At 52.1% G+C, this 25,085-nt stretch overlaps 1 protein-coding gene across 4 annotated transcripts; it reads right to left on the bottom strand.

Annotated features, from left to right (window-relative positions):
- Positions 1-10: 10 nt before the first annotated feature.
- On the bottom strand, positions 11-24,471 carry Stard3 (StAR related lipid transfer domain containing 3). Of its 4 annotated transcripts, XM_027424153.2 has the most exons (16): positions 24,334-24,444; positions 10,370-10,736; positions 9,194-9,454; positions 6,577-6,654; positions 6,148-6,225; positions 5,973-6,026; positions 4,726-4,843; positions 4,447-4,545; positions 4,157-4,212; positions 3,725-3,817; positions 3,020-3,082; positions 2,800-2,895; positions 2,417-2,496; positions 2,219-2,323; positions 1,092-1,185; positions 11-688 (listed from the first exon to the last, which is right to left on the bottom strand). In XM_027424153.2, exons 3-16 carry the CDS (start codon positions 9,401-9,403, stop codon positions 584-586), a joined length of 1,329 nt encoding a protein of 442 aa, XP_027279954.1. In that variant the 5' UTR covers positions 9,404-9,454; positions 10,370-10,736; positions 24,334-24,444; the 3' UTR covers positions 11-583. The 4 variants fall into 4 exon arrangements, with proteins under 4 accessions (XP_027279954.1, XP_027279952.1, XP_027279953.1 ...); XM_027424151.2 differs by lacking the exon at positions 10,370-10,736 and having other exon boundaries at positions 24,334-24,471; XM_027424152.2 differs by lacking the exon at positions 10,370-10,736 and having other exon boundaries at positions 24,255-24,405.
- Between the last annotated feature and the right edge of the window lie 614 nt (positions 24,472-25,085).

Raw genomic sequence — 25,085 nt, 5'->3', positions numbered from 1 at the left:
CCACAACCGGCATTTTTTATCTTTTATTTCATGGTTTTAATTGGCTCACATTATTACAAAGGTCCCCAAGGAGGCCTTGGGAGAGAGGGAGGACATGGAGAGGCGGAAATGCAATGCCATCCCCTATTGCCCCACCCGCTCTTACATCCTGCAATGTGTATGGAAGAGGGTCACAGACCCTTTCACTAAGGGTACAAAACCATCCTAGCAGTTGGAGTGGAGAGCTTCCTCGCCTTCACGCCAGTAACGGGCAAGCCCAGGTCCTCTGTGACCAAGTCTGAGATCCCTAGGGAAGCATGGGGGGGTCTCCTCTTCCAGAAGGCAGGGACTTTGTGTCAACATCGGAAGAACAGTCCTGGCTCTTCCAGTCTGGGGCACCCCAGAGTCCAGGTGCTCAACCTCACAACTGCTCAGGGTCACGTTCCCGGCAGTACGGCTGGCTCAGTGGGAAGGGACAGCCAGGGAATGAGGTGCCACCTGCTGCTCAGCATCATCCTTCATCAACAGCCCAAATAGTCCCTCTTTCAGTCTCTGGAGGCTATGGAGACAGAACCCTGGCCAGCAGGGTGGCGAGGGAGCATGTTCAAGCTCGGGCCCCCAGCTCTCCAATTCGCTGCCGCAGATGAAAGGCAAATTCAAACATGGTGGCTGCGAGGCTCTGTTGGATAAGGTACCGAGGCAGGCGACCCTAGGCAAGGCAAGAAGAAGTCACACCACGCACGGCTAGCCTTCAACAGGGTCCCCCATTAGCAGCCTGCACTAGGAGGGGTGTCCTGGGCCAGAGGGCAAATGTAGCTCTGGGATCTGCCTGCCCCCCCCCCCTTACTAGCAGAGGGAGGAACATGCCAGGTCTTAAGTACAAACAGACCCAGGTGGGGGTGGGCTGGCAGCCAGCTATTCTTGCTGGGTACTTAGGAATCAGGAGTAAGAAAGGGCGGCACGGGTCTCCCACAACTCAGGGCTAGAAGGCCATCTGGACCTTGCAGACTAAAAGTGGGGGGCCCTGAGTATGGCAGAGAGGAGTAAGGTCACACAGCAACCAAGACTCCATTCCACAGGGCCTGCCTTGCTGTTCCCTGCCATGACCTCACCTTGAGATCTGTGTTAAGAATCCAGATGAAGGTGCAGACTCGGGGGTTGCTGGCTGACTTGAGTACAATGAAGCCTCCAGGACCATTCTCTCCCCTAAGGAAAGAAGTACCACAGGGGAGGGCTGCTGAACAAAGCCAGTCCCCTAGCCACCCCTACCCTATTCTCGGCCTAGCTGAACTGTGGTGGAAGAGGGGGCACAGATGACAATCTAGGAACTATCTGCCTGCCTCAGTATGGCTTGGAGCTGGTGCCAGGGGCCTCTACCCACACCCACATCTGACACTCGAGTCTGCTGACCGTTGCCTGCTGGTGCTTTCTCTCACCCCACAGTGACAGGGAGCTCACGCTTCCCCAGTCCTTATCCACTATGTACAGACTGTACGTGGTAACTGTGGGATGGTGGCCTGGGGTGGCACTTTTCACCACCCCCATCCATGTCTGGGTAGCATGGCCTCCAGAAGAGGGCGCCTTTGCTGGAGGCAGCTGGTCACCTCCCATGGCCTTTTTGCCGAGCACACTTAAGCTACTGCCACAGATAAAGAAGTGACACAGAGGACACAAGCCTGCCCATCCCCTAGTAAAGCTCCTAGGTCCAGAGACAGAATCCTAACCTCAAGTTCTAGCAGAGAGCTCTGTTGGAGCCACTTCTTGGATCAGCCATGGTGTGTGTGTGTGTGTGTGTGTGTGTGTGTGTGTGTGTATGTGAGTGTGTATGTGTGTGTGCACGCATGTGCGCGCACGTGCATGCTAGGGTACCCCTCACACCTCTGGCATAAAAAAAGCCTAAACTCCATTCCCTCTCCATCCACACAGAGGAGACGGGAAGCAGGGGGGCACGGCTTTAGCCAAGGCAGAAAGCTGAAACCCAGCACCACCTCCCAGCTCCTTGCTCCTGGGCCCATTCCTGGGACTATCTCAGCCAGCCCACTACACATACACCCCTTCCAGCCTTGGTGGTGGTGGCATGGTTCCAGGCAGCAAGATTAGCAGGATTAGGGATGGCCAAGACTGGTAGGCAAGGAACAGAATAAGGCTTCAGCCTCAGACATGGGGGTGAGAGGGGAGTTGTTCCAGCTGCACACACTGTACCCTGTGTTGTTCACAGCTTGAGGGAGGCCAGACTCACCTGACGTATTTGTGCGTGGGGGGCTTGGCACAGTGTGTGGTGGCAATGCCAGATGATAGGTATCGGTCTCTGCGCCGCTCAATGCGCCGGACATTCACAAAGTCCCTGGGGTGGGGGTGGGGGTGGGGGTGGAGGCAGGTTAGAACACAGGTCCCAAGTGTGGGGGCTTGGCTAGGAGGAAAGGATCTGGGTGCTCACCTGGGGGACACAACGCCACCTGCAGCCCCTGATGACACATCATAGGAGACAAGGGTGCTCTCCTCTACACGCTGCAGTATCTAAAGGTCAACCAGGGAGAGCTGAGGTACAGGGGAAGCCTGGACATTGCCCTGGCACCTCAGGAACTCCAGACCAGACTCCTCCCTGCCAGGGACACAGTCCTAAGAGCCACCTCAGGCCCAGGGCTGGGTATAAGGCAAGCACACTGAGCCTTCTTGCCTCTTGGCCTTCTCCAAAGGAACCATAGCAGCATCCATCTTATATGAGAAGCTAGGTCCCCGGGAGGAAAGTGATTATAAGAAGGTGTGACTGTGCCCTGATCCAGGTCATAAGAGGAGGCAAGCAGGGCCCGGGTGGCTCACCTGGCAGGCGGTCACTGTCTTGTTCCATAGCACCATCCTCTCAGGCTGCAGGATCACTTCCTGGTACACCAGCTCAGCAGGACAGGGCAGGAAGGTCTGGGGGGGGTGGGGGGCCGGGGGTCAGGGCTGGGTGGTGCCAGAGAAGCGACCCCCTAGCGGGAGATTTGGCAGCAGCACCCCAGACAGAGCAGGTGTCTCTGGGATCCCCTTCCCTACTCACCTTCAAGATGAAGGTCTTGCCATGGAAAGGAACCTCAATGGTGTACACAGTGTCCCCATACTCCTGTGGCAAGGACAGAGAGTGACAGGGAGGAGAGTGGAGGGCACAGGTGGGGACAGGGGGGGGAACTTGCGGCACAGGAACTGGTGACAGGCCAGGTAGGTTTCCTGGCCTAAGGTGAAAGCCCCAGGAATCTGGGGACATCTGGGCAGCCCTCAGAGCACGGTGGCAGACCCGGTGAGCAGGACCACGTGCAGAGGTCAGCTCTGTGCTCACGTTGAAAGGCAGGAGCTCGGCTGGGACTCCAAGCTCTCAGCTGCCAAGGGCTGCCAGAGGCGCTGGCCAGCTAGGACTCGGGGCACCTTTCCCTGTTTCCCCAGCTCTCTGCAATCTTTTTAGATAATGTTCTTTTGATCGTGAAACAAAACACCACACATGGGATACAGGTTGGCTTCACCTCAAAACCTGAATCCCAGGAAGCCAAACATCAGGGAGATGAGGCCTGGGCTGTGGAAGACGGCGACAGAGTCCAGTTCAGCTCGGCCTCCTACTGAATGGCTGACCTCAGGCTGTGGCTAACTCCAACCCTGTCCCACTGCCTCCCTGGGGCAGCCCTCAGGTTCACTTCTCAGAAAAAGGGGTCAGAAAAAGGGGTGAAGACTCCTAGCACATGCGGGTGGGGCGGGTGGGCCAGGGGCTCCTTACATTACTCCTCTCGAACTTCCAGTTCTCCTCCTGGGCCAAGATCTGATCCACCACGGCAGTGGCTTCCCTCCCCTGGCGGATGTACTCCCGCTCCTGAACAGGGAAGAGAGACCGTCACCAGGGGCCCACGCCCTCTTTCTCCACACACTCCACACCTTTCCAGAGACCAGCCCCGTGGGATGTGGGGTTCAGGCTGGTGTCCCCGACCCTGCACACTTTGTGTGGTTTGCAGGATTGGCTGGAGTTCCTGTGTCCTAGGGCATGGGGCAGGTCAAGGGGCCCGACCAGCCAGTGGTGGGGCAGATAATCCAACAGACAGGCACTAACTGGCACTTAGACCAAGGTTTTTCTTCTGCAGGGAGATCTGTCCAGCCTGGCAGGGCACAGCACCGACCCATTTCGAGGGTGGGGTGAAGGTGGGCAGTGAAATACCTGGGCAGAGAAACTTTTCTTCCCAGGGACTTCCTCATCTGATTCATTGTCAGACCCTGTGGGAAACAAGAGCAGATGACAATGGCGGGGAGGGGGGGGAGCGAGAGTAGGAGGTGGTGGGGTTCAGAGATGAGTGCAAGGATGTGGGGGCTGCAAGTGTGTGGGAAAGGGTTGCTGGCTTTCCCCAGGGAGCCTGAGAGAAGGAACAGAAAGAACAGACCCAGCCTACCTGGCTCCCCACGCAGCCCCCCCGCACCCCCCCAGGCAGCTCCCCACCCAGCAGCTCTCACCTGCAAAGGATTCTGGGGGAGAGTAGAACTGGCCCTCAGACAAAGCACTGGAGAACAGCAGAGGTCCCCGGGCAACAGCAGCCTGAGCAGCAAGATACCCTGCAGAAGGAAACACCAGCAGAAGGCAGCGGTTATGCAGACCAAGTGTCCCCAACTTTGCTCAGAGAGGCTGCTAAAGTGGCAAATGGCTCAGAATGACTAAGGCATGCAACCCCTCCCTCGGGGCTGAGAGGACTTTCTCAGAACCCAGCCCAGCCTGGCCCTAACCCCAGCACTCACATCTCTCCTCTTCAGCTTCCTGGGGCAGGACTTTGAAATCAAGGAACCAGGTCTCTAGCCAGGCCAGGACAAAAGAGACAATGGGAAGTAGGTAGCCGAATGCCCCTTTGCTGAGCAGCTGAGATAGGAATAGAACACTAAATTCCATGGCAGGAGGTTACCCCAAACCTACAGCCCCCTCCTGAGGCCACCAGCTCGGGCTAGCCAGGCCAGTATATGCCCTATGTCTGGTACCAGCTATTTAGGGACCGACCGGTTATGGCACATGTCTCTAAGATGAATTATATGTGTGGCAGGAAAAACTGATTCTGGATAGAAGGTGTGTGTGTCTCAGGTGGTGGACAGAGCTTTGGGCTCCATCCCTAGCTCTTGAGAAATCAGCGGGGTGGTACATGCTTGTAATCCCTGATTGGGGCAGTAAAGACAGGAGGATGATAAGCTCATGGCTATCACCATGTGAAGTCCTATTTTTTTTCCAGATTTTTTTTATTTGAATTAGAAACAAGATTGTTTTACATGACAATCCCAGTTCCCTTCTCCCTCCCGTCCTCCCCACCACTCCCCCAACTAAAGTGAAGTCCTATTTTAATGAAAAAGAGAGCTGTGTGTAGCGGTGCATTGGGGAGGCAGTGGCAGGAAGAGTTCTATGAATTGGTGGCCAGACTGGTCTACACAGTGAGTTCTCGGCCAGCCAAGGGCTACATACATAATGAGTCCCGGTGTCAAAAAACAAAACAAAACAAAAAAACAAAAACAAGATGGGTGGTGGTGGCACACTACTTTAATCCCAGCACTTGGGAGGCAGAGGCAGGTGGACCTCTGTGAGTTCGAGGCCAGCCTGGTCTACAGATTGAATTCCAGGACAGACTCTATAGATTATAGATACAGAGAAACCCTGTCCCAAAAAACCAAAACCAAAAACCAAACAAACAAACAAACAAGGTGTGTGTGTGTGTGTGTGTGTGTGTGTGTGTGTGTGTGTGTATACATACATACATACATACATACATACATACATACATACATACATACATAGAGAGAGAGAGAGATTGAGAGAATTATTGAGCTTTGGGGTGGGTGGCAGGAGTATAAGTTAGGGAACCCAGTAAGGATGACTCCTTGCAAATAATGAGGAAGAAGATTCCCTTCTCTCCAACACAGCAGAAGCAGATATCCCAACCATCCAGGAGAGAAGCCCACCCTCAGGCTAGATGCCTATCAGATCCACTAGAGCCTGAGCCACTAACCTCAGAGAGGATGACCTTGACGATGAGGAATGCACTGGACACCAGTGTGGTGACCTGCTGGGCAAAAAGTGGGGCAAGAGGGAAGGCGGAGGCTGGGGAGTGAGCCCTCTCCATGCAGCCCTCATGCCAGCCCCGACCAAGGAAGGCCTCAGAGTTGCCACAGGGGGCATCTTACCGCAATCACCCACCAGTGGCGGAGCCGTAGCACAGCATAGCCCAGGAGCAGCCCAGAGAAGCGAAAGAATGCCAGAATCTGGTGTGGAGAGGGGAGGCATCGTAACATCAGACGCTGGCTGGCTTCCACAGCTCTGCTGCGGGGTACCCTTCTATCCCTGCTCCTCCAGACCCCCACATGGTCATCCTCACCTCCAGTGAGAACAGTGGCTCAGTGTTTCCTTGGCATAAACTGCATGTAAACACCCTACTCAGAAGCCTGGTCTCCCTGCCCCTACCTTGGGCTCTCTGAAGGTGGCCCCACTTAGAAGCTTTGTGAAGACTGAGGGCTGCCAGAGGATGGAGCTGACCCTCCCGCACCGGGCTGGCTGTGGCATGTAGAAGGAGAGCCCAGCCGAACTGCACTGTCTTGGAGCCCAAGGTCACTCACAAAGATGTCAAAGAATGAGTTCTGAAAGCTGTAGTGGATGATCTCCTGCTCCAGGTTTCTCCGGATGCCGGTGTTGGTCTAGAGAGGAAGAGAGAAGGGCTCTGAGGGCAGAAGGGAGCGGAAGACTGCCCCTCCTCAAAGAATGGTGAGGAGCCCAAGCCAAGGGGATCTGAGGAGAGCTGGAAGTGACAAGCCACGACCCAAGAAGGCCCCTGAAGCAACAAGAGAGCCGAGCCAGCAGCCCAAGACCCCTGGCACCAGTTTGGTCTCTCAAGGACACAGGCAGCCCACACAGGCCAACCGAGTTCAAGTACACTGCCCAAGAAGGTCCAGGCCTGGAGGCCTGTGGAGAGCAGGGGAGCTGGTAGCCCCATGAAAAGCTAGTAGCTGGGTCCCGGAGACTGCCTCTTCTATAATTTCATTTCCTTCCCAGCACTCTGGTTCTCCATCTTCCCAGCCACCATCCATGTGGGATGAGGGGGGCTGGGGTGGGTAGTGGTGTCAGACAGAGCCCCAGGTGGCAAATCAATCAATTAGGTTTGTGCTTAATGGGTGAGATCCATCACAATGCTGCTGCTGCTGCTCCTTGAGAAGCCGGCATGGAAAGTCAGCGCACCAGTACTTGCTCCCGTCCCTGCCCAGCCCACCATGGATTTTCACCAAGACCCTTAACACCTTGGCTCAGACACCAATGTCCGGGGATCTGGGAGATGACGAAATCTGGATAGATTCCAAGGGCCAGACTCCTCAGAGGGGATGGAGATGCCAGCCCCCGGGGAGAAGGGAGGATTTTGGTAATGGAGCCCAAAAAGACTTTTAGTGTCAGCTAGACTGGAGGCTTCCTACCCTGGCAGGTCATCTACACTTTGGAGTGACTTCCTGTTGATGTCTGTTTGATACAGGGTACAGTTTGGTCCAGGCTGGCTTCCAGCTCACTATACTATATCCAGATAAGGATGACAATGCTAGGATTACAGGTGTGTGTCACGCCCAGTCTGGGGGCACTTGTTAAAAGCTCAGGCCACTGAGTCTGGATCTTGGGTTGAGCCAACATTAGGAACCCTTTAGAAATCCCCCCAAGTAAGGCCAGCAAGATAGATCAGTTAGCGAAGGTGCTTGCTGCCTGATGATGCAGACCTGACTATCTAGGTTTGAGCCCCCCCTCCCAAAGCACATGAAGATGGGAGAAGAAAACTGACCCCACAAGCCATGTGCTCCCCAACTTACTCCTCCCACCTTCAAAATAAGGAAAAAAAAACAAACAAACTTGAAATCAGTAACATTTTCAGCCAGGCATAGTGGCACACGCCTGTAATATCAGTGCTCAAGAGGCTGAGGCAAGTGAATCTCTGAGTTCAAAGCCAGCCTGGGCTATGCACGTATCCTGTCTCAAAAATATACACACTTTTTTCTCCCTATGTCTGCCAAGTGAAATGTCACAATGACTCTATTAAGAGTTAAACCCAGTATTCTGAAACTTTTCATTACAGCTGAAAGCAGTTTGTGGGTTAGATGCTACTACTTCGCAGGAATTCTCAAGGATGCATGACTGCTGAGCAATCACAGCTGTCAGCAGAAGAATTTCAAAAGCAAAATTATCAGCATTCTCCCAGCTCTTCTCTGGTTATAAAATGTGTATTGAATTAGGGGTGGGTGAGCTGTCGGGCTGCTTAGATGGCAGCTGGGACCTTCAAGGTGCCTAGGATCTCAGAAATTCAGTCCTTTGTCAGTAAGACTTGCATCACCCCAAGGGTACCAGTTCATCTCGGATACACAAGGCAGTCACCCACCCTCAGAGCCCTGCCTTATCCCTTCAGCTCAACATGACCAGAAGAAGCTAAGTACTTCTTGGCCATCTTGCTGCTAACTAATGACCCCTTTCCCACTTATATCAAGAAAGGTGAGCTTGAGACTGGAAAAAGGATGCTTGCCAACTGTAACTCTGACAGAAAGCCCACCCTAACACAAGGCCCTGGGACACCCGGCTCCAGGGTTCCTGACTTCGTGCATACTGAGGTTCAGTCAGATCAGGCCCAAGGGTGGGAACAAGCATTATAGGGGTGTGGACACTGCACTCTGAGACAGTTCCATCTCCGGGCCACCAGGCAGCATCCCCCAAAACAGGGCCACTAACCAGGAACTGGGAGTTTTCACCCCACTGTTTCTCTGCTTTTAGCATAGCACCTGGGACACCAAAGGGCCTCCAAGCATGTCAGATGAATAAATGGATGAACATGATTGAGAGATCCAAATAAGGCAGAAAGAAGGCAAAAATGTCCTCAGCTTGCTAGAGATGCTTCTCCTATTTGCAGAGTCCCCACTAGGGGGCAGTGTGGTACAGAGGCTAAGTGCATGGCTCTGGAGCTAGAGATCTGTTCCCCTTCTTGCTTGGGGAGCCTAGGACAAACGAGAACCCCACTTGTCCCCCACCCCAGCCTGCCCAGTCCTATTGTCCTGTTCTCTCTCTTTATGTAGAAGATAACTACAGCTATTCTTATTTCCCATTCTCCACTTAACTCAGATAATCACCTCCATGCATGAGGCTACCCTCCCATGGTGCAAGTGGGTGAACTAGGAACCAGGGAACTACCTCCCCCACAACATGGTCCCCACTCACATTTAGCTCGATGATCCAGAGGAGGGAGATGAAGAGCAGGTCGAAGGTGACAAAGAGACAGAAGGTACGGCGGACGTCAGAGATGGCCCTGCGTTTCTCCAGAGGTGGAGGGATGAAGCTCTGGCTGTGGGACAGCGAGGTGCCCAGGGAGGCCAGGGCCGGCAGACTGCGCTCTAAGTCACAGGCCAGCTCACTAGGCAGCTTGCTCATCCTGGTGGGTCCCCACGTTGAAGTGGGGACAATGGGGTCTCAGCGGCAGGGCTGGAGGAAGAGATAAGTGGCTGTCAGGGTCCTGGTGGTCTCAGGAATACCACCCCTTTCTATGCCATCCCCAGGTGCCCTTTCTATTTTACAAAATATCTGGGCTCCCCTGTTCTACACCAAGGCCCATAGCTCTGCTCAAATCCCCCCATGAGCCAGGATCCACAAGGTGGCAAGATGTGTGCATTCCTCCTGCTCAGCCTACAGGTTCTGGGATCCCCCAGCGGGGGCACTTACTGGCCTCTGAATCTTGGGGATATAGCCTGTTCCTGCACAGACTGGAGCTCTCAACCTCAGGTCCTGTCAACAGCCTTTGGCCTGCCCCCGCCCCCACCCCCAGGAGCAGAGGGCCCCAGGCTCTGTTCTTTGTTTTCACAGGACAAAGCCACATTCCCTCCCAGCAGCCGGCTGCCCCGTCACCCCTAATCCATGGCAACTGGGAGGGACTCTGGAGCAGTATCTCAGTGGTCTGGACAGCAGACATCTTGGTATCTTCTCTGTAGCTCTAACACCCATGCCAGCCCCAACTACTGTCAACTCTTCACCCTCAACAACCCATGTTCGTCTTCACAAGGCAGCTGGGGGAGTGCTCAAAGCAGAAAGCTGCCATTCCCCCACCTACCACTCTCGCAACTAAGGGTGAGGTAGGGTGGGGCACTGTGCCCAGCTCTTCTAACCAGGCAGCACCCTGACGCGGACTTATCACTGCCACTTGGGCCTTCGGTCCGGTCCCTCCGGATGTGGTAGCCCCGTCCATCTCTGGCCCCTGGACCTGGCCTTCCTGTTTGTTATGTTCGTTCCCAGCCCCAATGCTCTGCCCACAGTGGCCCTTCCCAGCCCCCACTGACAGTAGGCACCTCCCACCATTTTCCTTTTTTCAGTGAGCTGATGGCTACCTGAAATCTCCCGCATTACCCTTTCTCCCGCTGGACTGTGACGTCCAAGCACAGGCACAGGGCTCTGGCTGACTTGGTCACTGCTCTCTCCCATGAGCCGGACACTATGTGTGGCAGACAGCAGGTGCTTCATAACTGACTGCTGGATAAATGAACACTCCAGAAGACCTCCTGGCCCTCAGACCCATGATGCCCAGCAAAGGGAAACGGGGCCCCGAGTTCACACGGCCGCGTTTGTGCCCAAGCAGGACAGGACGGATCTCTGTATGGGTAAGATAGTCAAGGCTCTGGGGCAAGTGGACTTGTCTGAGTCCTTTGGTGCCATGGAGGCCCCATGCCAAGGGTCCCTGCTACACGGATCTGCTGAGCTACAAGAGGCCCTGTACCTGCGTGAGAAAAAGGAAGGCTTGTTGAGAGGCAGAGCAGCTATCTCCAACATGAAGCAAAGCAGCAGCTCCGGAGGCTAATGGAGGGAGAGTCCTGGGTATTTGTTCCCATTCACAAAGGTGGGATGGAGCGCCCTCTTTTCTGATCTGTAGGTGCTGTCTCGTTTAAACCTCTTTTCTCTCTACCACCTTCCTACCTGAACCTACCAAGAATTAAAAGGGGACCCAGTTTGTGGCCAGCAAAAGATCCATCCCTCTGCCTGGGAACAAACCCCACCAACAGGGGCGGACTGTTCTCAGTAGAGATCCCAAAGACACTGAAGGACCCAAGGACACCCCTGTATGTGATCACCTAGAGAGTGCTGAGGGGAGCTGGGCTCAGCTCCAGAAGAAAGCCATCAGTGGAGAGGATATGACAGGCCAGGGGCAATGGGACTGACTCCCCAGCATCCATCATGGGCCTGATGCCAGACTGCAGACCCAGCACATCCTTCACTGTGACGTATGTGCCCCAGCTCCAAGGCTGGTGACATTTCCTTGTGTCCTCCCCGACTGTCTGCCTTCCTCTCTGGCTGCATCTCCTCCTGTCTCTTTCACAAAATAACTTTCTACCTGTGAGTCTGCTGTAGTGACAGAGCACTCTGCCGTCCAGAACGGCTCAGAATCCACTCTGTTTTTTCTTCCTTTTTCTTTTTCAATTTTTCGAGGCAGGGTTTCTCTGTGTAGCTCTGGCTGTCTTGGAACTTGCCCTGTACACCAGGCTGGCCACGACTCAGACATCTGCCTGTCTCAGCCTCCCGAGTGCTGGAATTAAAGGTGTGCGCCACCACTGCCCAGCTCTTTGTTCTCTCTCCCAGATGTTTGTTTGAAGGACAGGATCTCATGCAGCCCAGGCCTACCGAGCCAAGGACAGCCTTGAGCTTCGGAACCTCCTGCTGCCACCTCCTGAGTGCTGGCTTATGCTGGGGACTGAACCCAGGGCTTAGTGCATGATGGGCACAGACACCTGCCAGCTGAGCTGCACCCTCAGGCCAGCCTATATAAGGGAAAAATTTGAGCCGTGTAAAGTGATGCATGCCATAAACCAACAACAACAACAACAACAACAAAGAGACAAATTCAAGGCCAGCCTGGGATACACAGTAATATTCAAACTCCCCTTCACCTGCTGCACAAAAACCCAAACCCAAAACAAGCTCTCCATAGAAATTTGAGGTGGGGACATAGCCCAGAAATAGGACCCCTGACTAGCATGTGCAAGAAGCCCAGAGTTCAACCCCAGCATAATGAAGAAGGAAAGAAAAAGAAAACAACAAAAATTTTAAAACATAGAAATATCACGCCCTCCCCAGCTTCCGGAGTACAAAAGTCTAAAATCCAGCTGCCAGCAGAGTTCCCCGGCTTCTGGTGGTGCCTGGCAATCTGGCCTTCCTTGGCGTGAGCTCTCCTCCAACGCCACACTCTGCTCCACACTCTCACAGCACTCTCCCCATGTCGCATTCATAAGGACACCAGTCACACAGAACCACATACTGGATTATGGGCCCATTTGCTCCTGGGTGACATCTCATCTGTGATGGCCCCATCTCCAGATAAGGTCACACCATGAAGTACAGGGGCTTCAGGACTTCAACTCATCCCTTTTCAGGGACACAACACAATCTATAACTGTACCCTAATTTTAAAATTTTTAACCCAATGTGTTTGGGTATTTTGCCTGCATGTAGGTCTGTGTATCGCATGCGTGTCTGGTGACCATGGAGGCCAGAAGAGGATGAGAGAGCCCCTGGCACTGAGGTTGTGAGCTGCCACATGGGTTCTGGGAATCAAACCCCGGAACTTTTTTTTATTTTCATTTTATTTATTTATTTATTTATTTATTTATTTATTTATTTATTTGAGATAGTGTCTCACTGTGTAGCTCTGGCTGTCCTGGAATTCACTATGTACACCTAGCTGGCCTTGAACTCACAGAGACCCTGCTGCATCTGCCTCAAGTTCTAGGATTAAAGGCGTGTGCCATTATGCCCAGCATGAAGCCAGGTTAGCCACTGACTGAGCCACATCTCTCCAGCCCTGTTATTGCTCCTGGATGCTCATGCTCGCATGGGGATGGGGACACATATGTCACAGCATGCTTGCAGAGGTCAGAGGGTAACTAGTAGGAGTCGGTTCTCTCCTTCTACCAAATGGGGGCCCCAGGAATTGAACTCAGATCATCAGGCTTGGCAACAAGCCCCCTTAACAACCGAGTCACCTCACGGACCCTGTTTTGTTGTTTTGGGATGGGGTTCATGCACCCAACATTTGCCTTGAACTCTGTTTGTAGTTAGCGAGGCCTTTGAACTTCTGATGCTCTTGCCTTCACCTGCAAGATTAGTGGTGTGCACCACCATACCTTGTACGTGGTGATGGGGGCTGAATGCAGGCTAGGCGACACTCCAGCAGTTGAGCTACAGCCCATTATATCAGTTTTATAAAAGACTTCATTTTCTTATAAGACTTTTTGTTTTGTTTTGTTTTTTAAGACTAAGTCTCTCTCTACCTAGGCCAAGCTGACATCAAACTCAAAATCCATTCCTGCCTTCTGAGAGCAGCAGATTAACAGCCAAGTCACCACTTGAGCCTTAGTACTCTATTTATATACCCTTTTCCCACTCTGTACTGGGGATCCAACACAAGGCGAGGCCGTGCACGTGCCTGGCAAGCGCTGGGATGCTGAGTTATATTCGCAGCCCTAGTAACTGCGGTTGACAGATGAAATGCATCTCACTGAATCCGTGTCCTAGGAACAAACACTTGACATTTGTAATTAGCAGAAACGTTCCACTGAGTTAGGTGGTATGTGTACATTTTCATGTTGTTCCATATAAGATTCCCTAGAAGCAGTATTGCTGGGTCATCCTGAATGTGTGGTTTTGTTAGGCACTGCCAAATTCCCTTGGCAGTTGGCATTCCTAGCGTAATGTATGAGAATGCCTGTTTGCCCACAACCCACAGGAAATACTGTCACCCATGTCTGTCTGGGCCTTCATCTCCATTCCCCTCCCATCCAGGAGCCTCTCTCTGCACCCCCAATAATCTCTGTGTCTCTCCCATCTTTTATTTCTCCACCCCCCCTTTTTGCCTATCGCACTTCTGAGTGCTGTGGCTTTCCCACTTTCGGTCCTCCTGTCTTTCCCCTGGCTTTCCTGGCCCTCCCTGGGCACAGGACTTGGGTGGCAGCAGCTTGGGTGTGAGACATGCTTGGAGCAGCAACCGCCCTGAAACTCATACCCAGACATCTTTGTGGAGGCGAGAGACTCAGACAGAGCCGAGAGCAGAGATGCTAGGGGCCTGGGGGCGCCATGCATGGGCACTCACAGGATGGCTGAGGATAGGCTGGCCAAGAGTCACCCTCCTCACAAAAGCAGCTCCAAGTCCCCAGAGGAGACCACAGCTGACTCTGAGCCACTGTGGCAAGGCCTATTCACAAACTTCTGGTTCTAAGCAAGAGAAACTTAAAAAAAGAAATAAATGAATTAAACTTTATCTGAATCCTTAATATATACAAAAGATAAAAATGAGATTTATGGTACCCAGGTGTAGCTCAGTCGAGGGGGGCTTACTTAGCATAATGAGATCCTATCCTCAACCTACCAAAACCAAAATCCAGTCTGCTGTGGGTAGCAGCTGTGAGACCCACACATGAGCTTTCCTCCAGTGCCAGCATCACCCTGGAGACCTCCCAGAACACAGCATGCAGCTCAGTTCACCCAGGCGACTTCAAAGGGCCTTCAGTAGCCAGAACACCTGCTGGCTCACGGTAAAAGCCACCTTGACCTGGACCTGCCCCTAGGAGTCCCCTAAGCACGTGTTTAGCCAGAGGACAGAGGCTGGCAGCCACCAGAACAACAAACAGCCTGTTGGAGACAGAAATGAGCCCCTGAGAGCAGCACCCCACCCCCAAGCCCAGCCTGCTGTCACTGGCCCCTCCCAAGCACCTTCAGAGGTGTCAGGAAGGGAGCAGCAGCCCATGTGGCATGAAGCAGCAGTCAGCCTGGGACGGCTGTGTGCTTGTGGGAGCTGAGCCGTGAAGGCTTGGGAGAGTGGAAAGGAAGCGGAGAGCAGGGTGGGAGGGGCCGGGAAGTTCTGCCACCCACCCCAGGTGGGAAGAGGAGGGAGTGGGGTATGGTCCGGGCAGATCAAGCTCTTTGGCTTCTGAGGCAAGGAGGCAGGGGGTTACTGCAACCTCACCTGCTGCCCATGCCTTCTCTCACTGGCTCCCAGGACACACTGGGAATGGGTTGGCAGAAGGCCAATGGGGAATGGGATGTTGAGTTGGGCAACACTCTGGAGGTGGTAAATACAAGCAATGGATGCAGGATGCAGCCTGGGGCAAAGCACAACCACCCAGTACATACAGACCCTGGGCTGAAAACCGAGCACCAGGCCGGGAGTTGGTGGCCCACGCCTTTAATCCCAGCACTCGGGAGGCAGAGGCAGGCGGATCTCTGTGAGTTCGAGGCCAGCCTGGTCTCCAGAGAGAGTGCCAGGATAGGCTCCAAAGCTACACAGAGAAACCCTGTCTCGAACCCCCCCCCCAAAAAAAAAAGAAAAACGAAGCACCAGTAACCAAAATTAACAAGTAGAATGGAATGTGCCAGAGGATAGTGTTCAAAGCCTGGCTTGCCCCACCCCCACCCCCCACCAACCGATGGGGCAAAGCAGATCCTTTCTGAGACTTAGTCCCCTTGGCGTCACCAATTTCATTTTTCTCAGAACAGGAGACAGAACCGGGAGTCGTACATCTTGAGCAAGGGCTGCCCCGAGGAACTACATCTACAGCCTCTGAGCTGCATGTTTGTTTTCTTTTCTCAGACACAGACTCAAAGTTAGTGTGCAGACAAGAATGACAATGAACTTCTGATCCCAGTGCTGGGATGACAGCCCTGCTTCTGTAGCGCTGGGGACTGAAGGCAGTGCGAACACACTACAGCTGAGCTGGCTGGATCCCGAGCCCTAAGCTATCCTTTTTCCTTTAATTTACGTGTATGGGTGTTTTGTCTGCATGTGTGCCTGTGCACTGTGTGTATGGTGCTCTCAGAGGATGTTGGATCCTCTGGAACTGGAGTTACAGATGGGTGTAATCCTCCATGCAGGAGCTGGGACTTGAACTCAGGACCTCTGGAAGAACAATCCATGCTCTTAATCACTCTCTCTTGTCCCTCCTGAGTTTTATTTTTTTTTAAGTATTTATTTTTTTGCAGGCAAATGGGCAGAACTAGAAAAAAAACATCCTAAGTGAGGTAACCCAGAACCAGAAAGACAAATATAGTATGTACTCACTCATAAGTGGATACCAGACATAAAAGCAGAAGATACTCAGCCTACAATCCACAACCCCACAGAAGCTAGAATACTCTTCCAGAAACAGATGGAAGCAGATGCAGAAACCCACAATTAACCAATGGGCCAGGCTCCTGGAGTACAATTGAAGTGAGGGAGGAGCAAAAATATGAACAAAGGAGTCAAGACCATGATGGGGAAACCCACAGAATCAGCTGACCCGAGCTAGTGAGAGATCACTGACTCTGTTCTGATAAATGGGGAACCTGTATAAGAGCAAACTAGACTCCCCTAATATAGGTGACAATGGTGCAGCTGGGGCAGTATATGAGGCCACTGGCAGTGGGTCCAAGACCTAACACTAATGCACAAACTGACTTAGTGGAGCCCACTATGAGTTCTGTATGGAGAGATACCTTGCCCAGCCTAGACACAGGGGTGTGGGGGGTGGAGAGGTGCTTTGGCCCTGCCTCAATGAGATGATGGGACAGACTCAGTAGACTTTCTAGGGGAGGCCTCACCCTCTCTGAGGAACAGATGGGAGGTGGGAGGGAAGGGGGAGGGAGCAGGAGGGGGAACTGGGATTGGAACGTAAAAAATAAATAATGTCTTTAAAAAAGTATTTATTTTATTATTTACTTATGTGTATGTCTTTGTGGATGGATACACTCACATTAGGTACCTTTGTTGGGTCCTCAGAGCTGAAGTTACAGGCAGTTTTGAGCATATTAATCCTGGGAACTGAATGAACTCTGAAAGAGCAGCAAGTGTTCTTAACCGCTGAGCCATTTCTCTCCAGACCACAAGCTATAATTACACATATATTTAAAGCAACAATACACTTAGCACACCTGGACTACACACTTGAAAGTGTTAAACTGGCAAACTTTGTTACATATTTTATCACACATACTGGCTCCTCCCCATACCCACCCCCAAGTTTTACAGCCTAGCTTCTACAAACACTGGAGGCACTAAAATTCTTACCTCACAGGGATGCTATTTATGTAAGTATCACAGGGAGGGAGGGAGGGAAGGAGGGAGGACAGACAGGCTTGGTCAGTGGCTGAGAGGTGCATGTGTAGCCAGTAAAAGGGAGACAGAGCTTTGTCGTGGTGTGTGGAGACTACGCTACAGGGACAGATAGCAAGAGCCACCCCGAAAGGCCTGGGTTCAAAGTTATACTCGACAATCGACCTGCTGGGCGGTACCAGCAAGCTCCCCAGCTCCTCATTCTGGTTCCCTGGTCGTACAGAAGGTCAAGTTACTCCAACTCCTGGCAAAGGTAGATTCCCAGGCTAGAGTAGGGGCAAAAGCTGAGGTCTGTCCTGGCTCCCTGTAGAGAACCTCAAGGAGTGTACCAGGATGACTCTTTAGCACTGGCCCTTCCTTTCACCCTTCCATGCAGATGGAGAAGCAGATAGGAAGACCCCAACTGTCAAAACTCTAGGTGGTAGGGGCACAGAGAAGGTTCTTAGAGCTCTCTTCCCCAGGCTGGCCAGAGGGCCCAGCCACCTGCCTGCAGCTCCTTATCCTGTGGACTGCTCCCAGTGGGTACTTCCTGCCCAAGGCAAGTGTGTGCCATGACTCCTGTGACTTATTGGCTAAAGCCTTGGCTACTGTACCTGCTGTACCTGCAGACTGTGGATACAATCTTGGCCTTGGCTATCTGGCCGTACAAGGAGACAGAAGTGCCTGGAACAGTGGATTCTGCAAGAATTCCAAATACTTCCTGAGGACAGGCAGGGAGACCACCCCAGGAAGCTCCATGTTCCCAAAGAAATGCAAGCCTGTGGCTTGATATGGGGGACTCAGGCGAGAAAGAGGCTCCAAGCTGGGAGAAGCAGCGAGCACAGACGTCTCACCTTCCTCAACACTTCTCTCCCTCTCCTGTAGAATAGGTCAAACATCAGTACCTCCCGGCACTGCAGAATAGGTCAAACATCAGTACCTCACGGCACTGCAGAGTTGGCTCACAGAGGGAGGAACCCATTTGCTCTGATGGCTCAAAACATTCCTGAAGTGTCTGCCTCTTTCTTCTGCAGGGAAAGCATCCATGAATCTTTGGGTCAGGACTGGGTGTCTACGTGAGGTAGCCACAGGATGCCCACATTACAAGCGAGTAAGCGGCTGGGCTGGAGCCAGGCTTTGGGTATGAAGGAGGGCAGTCCTGGCCCATGCCCTACTGCAAGCACGTAAGTTAGCAAACCCAGCTGGTAGTGGCCCTTGTTGCCACCCTGTAGATACTGCCTCCTTCATTCATCACACACCCTACCAGGAAAGGAAAGGACAACCCCCTGAGATCCCAAACCTGCACACTGTTCCCTTAGAGAAGAGCACAGCTGACCCACACCAGGGGTCTTTCCACTGAGCTGAGACCTACCACATGGGAGGCTTTGCTAGCCCCCAGCAAGCTCAGCAGTCATTCAGCCTTCACCTGGGGAGCCTGTACCTTCTCACCACACCCAATATAATCCAGCTAGTCTCTCCAGTCTTTTCGGGTACTTCCATGTCACCCTGCCTGAGGCATCTCTCGAAAATCTATCACCATCCTTCCTCCTTGTACTTGACCAAAGCCTACCGTTAACCCAGCAACCTCGGGAACCCTATTAGGCCAGACAACATTTCCCAAGTGCCCACTCCTTGGTGGCTTCCAGCTCAAGCAGAACAAAGTCCCCACTATGGCTCATAGCACACACACCCTTTGTCTCTTCCCCTCTGAACTCTCCACATCAGCCATATTGGTCCCCCGCTGTCCCCGAACACAACAACCTTGTTCTAACTCCAGGACTCTTTACTCCTTTTTTTTTTTTGGGGGGGGGGGTGAGGCAGGGTTTCTCTGTGTAGCTTTGGAGGCTGTCCTGGAACTCGCTCCTGTAGACCAGGCTGGTCTCAAACTCACAGAGATCCGCCTGCCTCTACCTCCTGAGTGCTGGGACTAAAGGCATGCACCACCACCACCCGGCTCCAACTCCACGACTCTTGCACAGCTGTCCCCTACTCCATTCTGGTTTCTATGGAAACATGCCTGGAGAGAGACCTTTCTTAAGCCCCTATTTAAGTTCCATCCTCTTTCCTTTTCTTTCTTCTTGGCCACAGCACTTGTTGCCCTAAAGGTTGTTTTCTGTTTCCTGCCATCTTTTCCATGAGAACACTGGGGAGTCCCTCGCTTTGCCCACTGCTGCATGCCCAGAGAAGCACACCAGGAAATGTGTGGGTTCCTTCCCCAACACGTGTGGGGATGCACAGATCACTGTGCATGCCCAGCCCTCAAAGCAACCTTCCTGAAACTGGATCTTGCCATCTGGCATTCTGCCCTGCTCAGAGCCCAGGCAACTCCTCCACAACTAACAAGGGAACTCATTTCCCAGCCATGCCCTATGACAATGGAAGGAAAAGGCCCTGGGTGAGTTAAATCCCTTGGATAAGGAATATTAAGAGGGAGGAAAGACCCTCACAGTTTTCTCTAGACATGGGGCTTAATAACTGACCCCACATGACTGTGGGCTGCTCCCAAACACAGCACAGCAGACTCCTACTTCCTCGTTCCAGAACAGCCTCCTCCACTGCCTGGCAGAGAGCTCCTCCCCTTCAGAGACAAGTTCAAATGTTACCTCCTAGGCAAAGATCTCCATCTAGGCTCCTCTGACCTCAGGACTCCAGGTCAGCACTACCCGTATCTTGTAGCAGACCCAAGCTTTGGCTGCCCAGCTCACAGTGGCAAGCCACAGACTATCTATTAAGTAAGCTGCTCTATGGATGTGTGAGGTCTGCCTGACACTGCAGAGGGACCAAGTCTGGGGTCAGCATTGGACCTGAAATCAAAAGCCCAAGGTTACTCCTTTAGGCTGTGTGTCATTGACCAAGGCACTGAGTCTCATCCTGTTTCTTTCTCTGTAAAATGGAACTCTCTCTGTAGACCAGGCTGGCCTCTAACTCACAGAGTTCTGCCTGTCTCTGCCTCCTGACTGCTGGGACTAAAGATGTGTGCCACTATTGCTCTGCTCAGAGAGTATATATTTAACAGGGCTTAAAGGAATGAGAAATTCCACCTGCATGGTGCCTGTGCTCAATTAATGACAGCCCCGCAAGGCTGGGTGGTGGCGGGACACGCCTTTAATCCCAGCACTCCAGAGGCAGAAGCAGGCGGATCTCTGTGGGTTTGAAGCCAGCCTAATCTACAAAGAGAGTACCAGGACAGCCAGAGCTGTTTCACAGAGCAGCCTGTCTTAAAAATAAATAAATAAATAAATAAATAAATAAATAAATAAATAAATAAATAAATGACAGCTCCCCCTACCATTTGCTACCACACAATGCAAGGCCCTGGGCCAGACATATGCAGCAGGACACTGTGACCAAATTAAAGGTCCACCTGGCTACTGGACAGGAGGACTCTGCCTTAGGAAGCTTAGCAGGGATGGTGCTCCAGTTCGGTGACTCCTGCCCTCAGTCTAGGAACAAGTGACTTATTGCTCCATAACCACACACCTACAGAGGGCTGGGGAGGTTCCCTGGCCCTGGGGAAGTGGAAGTTTAAGGGAACAGGGCATATAGCAGCAGTGAGATACACGACTGCAAAGCCAAAGAGGATTCCGTTTGTTTCCCCTTTCCTTTGGGGTAAGTAGGAAGAAGCCGCAGGCTAGCACAGGAATAGCCACTCCTTTCTAGACGCGGTTTCTGACCACGAAGTACAGTAACTGGAAAGCTCAACCACATGTCAGGTTTGCTCACCGCCCCCTCCCCCAATCCTGCCCTGCCAGAATGCCCCTAGCTCAGTGACTCTGTGACCTCTGGCCCTCCTGGGCTGGTGAGTCACACTCCGTTTTTTAGTGATACTGGGTAAAAACTGAGGCTGAAGAAGTCAAGTTCCCAAAGTCAGTCTGGAAAGGGCCAGTGTCTGTCATAGAGCTGTCAGCTCTCTCAAAAACAGGCCTGATTGCGCAGGCTCCTCCCAGACAAAGGCCTACATTTGCCTCACTCTAGCCAGAAAACTTTGAGAGGGACACAGAACTCACAAAATGGCTCTCCATTGTCCTCTGCCCCACTGACGTGCCAGCTGCTCTCTGGGATGCTGGTGCATAGCTATGCATTGAAATGAAGGTAAAAGTCTTTAAATCTCTACCGAGTGACCTTGAACCAACCTCCCCCAAAGGCTCAGCTTCTTCATCTGTAGAATGGAGGCAGCGAGCACTCTGCATTCAGTAGGATAGTGTGAGCCGTCAAGCCACACAGCAATCCTCCAGTGGGCCCAGCTGTGAGAGCTCAGTTAATGGCAAGACACAGGAGAGCCGCAGTGCAGCAGACACTGGCTCAGTCTATCATGGTCACCAGGTATCATGAGAAAGACTGGCCTGATGTGAGGAGCATTTTCAGAAATGAATGAACAAGGGCCCATGTCTCCCAGAGAAGGAAGCATCTGCCTGGGGCTGCAGTAAGAGGTCAGGGAAGCCACAGGGAAGAGGGACTACCTGAGACCTAGGAGAATCCGCCTCAGGAGGGGGAAAGGAGAATGGGCAAAGGAGCAACAGAGGGTGGAGGGGTGTTCACTTGTCAAGAGCACTTGTTCTTGCAGGGGACCCAGGTTTGATTCTTAGCACCCACAACTGTCCTTAACTCCACTGCCAGGTAACCCAACACCCTCTTTCTGACCTTCATGGGCCTGTGATGCACACGGTATACAGACAAACATGCATACAAAACACTCACACACATAAAATAAAATTTTAAAAATTAAAAAAAAAGAAAGAAAACAAAAGCTGGGCGTGGTTGCACACCCTTTAATCCCAGCACTTCAAAGGCAGAGGCAGGCGGATCTCTAGATTCAAGGCCAGCCTGGTCTGCAGAGCTAGTCACGGGACAGCCAGAGCTATACAGAGAAACCTGTTTCAAAAAACCAAACCAAACCAAACCAAAAAAATTCTTTAAAAAGTACAGCAACACGGGCCCAGACATTGGTCAAATGCAGGACTTGGCCCAAATGCATTCAAAATGACCTAAAACACCAACATTTTAGACATCCCCATGGTATCATCCTTTCCCACTCCTAAGTCAAGGGGACATTTCCTCATAGCCCGTCATGGAGAGGAATCACTCCAGAGGACCAGCTCTCCTTTCTCTGGGAGTCCACTTGGTCTCTACACCACTCCTCTGAGTCCCCTATGGTCTCTGCATGCTACTAAATTCACCCTCTGCTTTTCGGCCTCTCATTTCGTCATCACATTTGAAAAGCAGCACCTGGCCTTTCTCGCCCTCAGGCTTTCAGAGCTCTCTGTATAGCCCTCTGGACAGAATGAGTGCTTACCATGCAGTATGTGAGCTCTCTGTATAGTCCTCTGGACAGAATGAGAGCTTGTCATGTAGTATGTATCCTCTCTTTTCCTGAGCAGACTGAATCACATCTGCTCTGGGGCTTTGCTTTCTTCAGTGCTAGAACTGCAGCCCAGGGTCTCATGAACACTGGGCAAATGTTCTTCTACTGAACCACATCTCCAGCTAACTCTGACCCCCCAAACTCACCACTCCCACCAACTTTTATAAATTTTATTGGTTTTTGTTTTTTTGCAGTGCTGGAAATCAAAGAAGCCTGGGTCCTTTTCACCCCTAAACCTTTACTCAGTAAATCCAGACTCTGTTCCCAGAACTTTCCAGTCCAAGACTTCATTTAGGACACAGGAACAGAATGAGAAGTTAGCCCCATCAGTCATTCTCAAGCAGCTTATGAAATTAAAAGTCATAACCAGTGAACTAGAGTGTTCCTATATAAGTCATGTTAATTAATGTGTGCTTACTGGGCACTCATAGGCCTGGCAGTTAATGTTTTATGCATTAACACTATTTCATTTATCCTCACAATTCTACAAGGTAGACACATTACTCTCTCCATTTTTCCAAAAGTGAGGTTCTGACTTCATCAAGGCCTCAAAACAATATCAGAACCCAAGTAGTCTGGTACAGGGGTCTATATCCTCAGCCACGATGCTAAGGGTGTTCAGAAAACACAAGAGGGTCCTCCAACCTTTGGGGTGGAGATGGTGCTGTCTGAGCAGGAAGCCCAGCGATCAGAGAGGAAAGAGGTACCAATGTGTACAGAGGCATGGAGACAAGAACCGTCTGTGCACCAGGCACATCCTACAGAACCATACTGTTGAGATTTACAGTGAATAACATGGTCAGAGTGCTCCCCTAAATCATTTTAGGGGTTCAGCCTTTCCCCACAGGCAATGGGAAGCAAGCAAGAGGTCATAAGGAAGGAAATGACACAATCAGACTTGTGATTTAAAATTTGCAAGAGCTAGAGTTTGGAGACTAGGCTGCAAGCAGTTAGGACCATAAGTTTCTGGGACTGGTGAGAAATTGTCAACAACAGTGGTAACAGAGAAGGCTCAGGAAGTCAGCTGTACTGACAACTCTGGGCAAACTGAGGGTAAAGGATGTAAGGCAATTCTGGAGTTTTTCTTTGGGATAAGACAATAGTAGAAGAATGAATTTACAGAGTAAAAATCACTCAGGTTTAAAAGACGCAAGCTCCATCCACAGGCAGCTGGACAGACAGACAATTGGAGACCCTGGAAAGGGCTGTGCTGGCCTTGTCAATCTGGATAATCAGTGAACAAGGACCTGAAGCTACTACAGTGGATGAGGGCATCCAAAATCAGTGCAGAGGAAGGGTTGGGCCAGAGAGAATGTAAAGCGGCACTTCTGATCTCTTACCAGAGAGGTAGGAAGAAAAAAAAAAAAAAATCAGGAAATACAGGGGAGTCAAAGAGTGGGAGCATATCAGGAACCAGAGCCAACGGTAATAGGCACTTATGAGGAATCAAGAAAAGTTTAAAGGACCTTTCTGATATCTCTAGGAAGTTATTCGTGGATGTGTCCAACTGAAGTTGGAGAAAACAGCGGGTGGCAGAGACTGTCGTGAAGTGTTTTTCTCCTTCTGATTCTGACCTCTTCCAACACCCAACCGTTGCCCCATAAGACTCAGATACCAGCCCCTCGCCTCTCCCCTCGCTATAAAGAGGAATGCTTAGGAAAGCGACCACGGATGCCTCCCTGGCCCCCGAGGGTGGGTAAGGACGAAACACCCCCTCCCCAACCCCGCGCGCGCAGCAGCAGCCCGCAGAGAGGAAGGGGGCGGAACCCGGAGCGCGAGGGGTGTGGGAAGGGTCGGACCGAACCAAAGACGGACACCTGGCAGGGAAGTGAGTTCCGTTGGCTTGAGACAGCTCTCATTCCATCACCCGGCCCCGGCGACCGCTGCAGGACCCACCTGCTTCATGTCACCACGGCCCCCACTCTTCCTGCCTCAGCTGCAGTCCCGCTCCACGGCCCAGGCAACTCCTCAGAGCGGAAGGAGACCTCCCAGCGGCGCAACTTCCGCCGCTGAGCCCGCCCCCCAAAAGCAACCCGGGAATGGTGTGCACCTGCAGCTCCGCCCCAGTCCCGCCCCTCTCTACCCAGAGCCTCGGAGACAAGAGGCGGAAGTCGGGTGCCAGTTTGGCTGAAAGAGCATTCAGGAACGCCAAAGAACTCCAGGGTGTCATCGTTTTTGGACCACAGGCCTGGAGTAAAAAGGAACGGCAGGAGGGGCGATCTGTAGGTACAGATCCCTTGGTGAAAAACATTTTTTGGTTTTGAGACAGAGTCTCAGGTTGGCCTCGAACTCAGAATCCTGTTTCTCTCAACCTTCCAAGTGCTGGGATTACAGACGTGCACCTGTAATCCCTCATCCATCACACACTTTTAAAGGACTTTTGTTCTTCCTCTTTTAGCCATCTCCCTCAGGAGCTAGTATGTCTCTCATGCTTAATGCCTGTTATACGCAGGAAAAGCTCCTGGGGAGGACTGGACACCAGGGTCAACATCCTGACCCTTGGATAACCACCATTTTCCCTGTCAGGACATGTCATTACTTTCCGGTCTCTCCTCCCTCCCCTGAAAGAGGAGTCTCAGGACAATTATTTACAAAGATTTATTACAGCACAGGAGGAGTTCAGGCCTGGAGTCAGGGAAAAAGGAAAA

The sequence above is a fragment of the Cricetulus griseus genome, chromosome 7, assembly GCF_003668045.3.
Source record: "Cricetulus griseus strain 17A/GY chromosome 7, alternate assembly CriGri-PICRH-1.0, whole genome shotgun sequence".
Lineage (NCBI taxonomy): Eukaryota > Metazoa > Chordata > Mammalia > Rodentia > Cricetidae > Cricetulus > Cricetulus griseus.
Note: the sequence above shows the minus strand (reverse complement) of the source record. Positions and strands in the feature narration are given on the sequence as shown.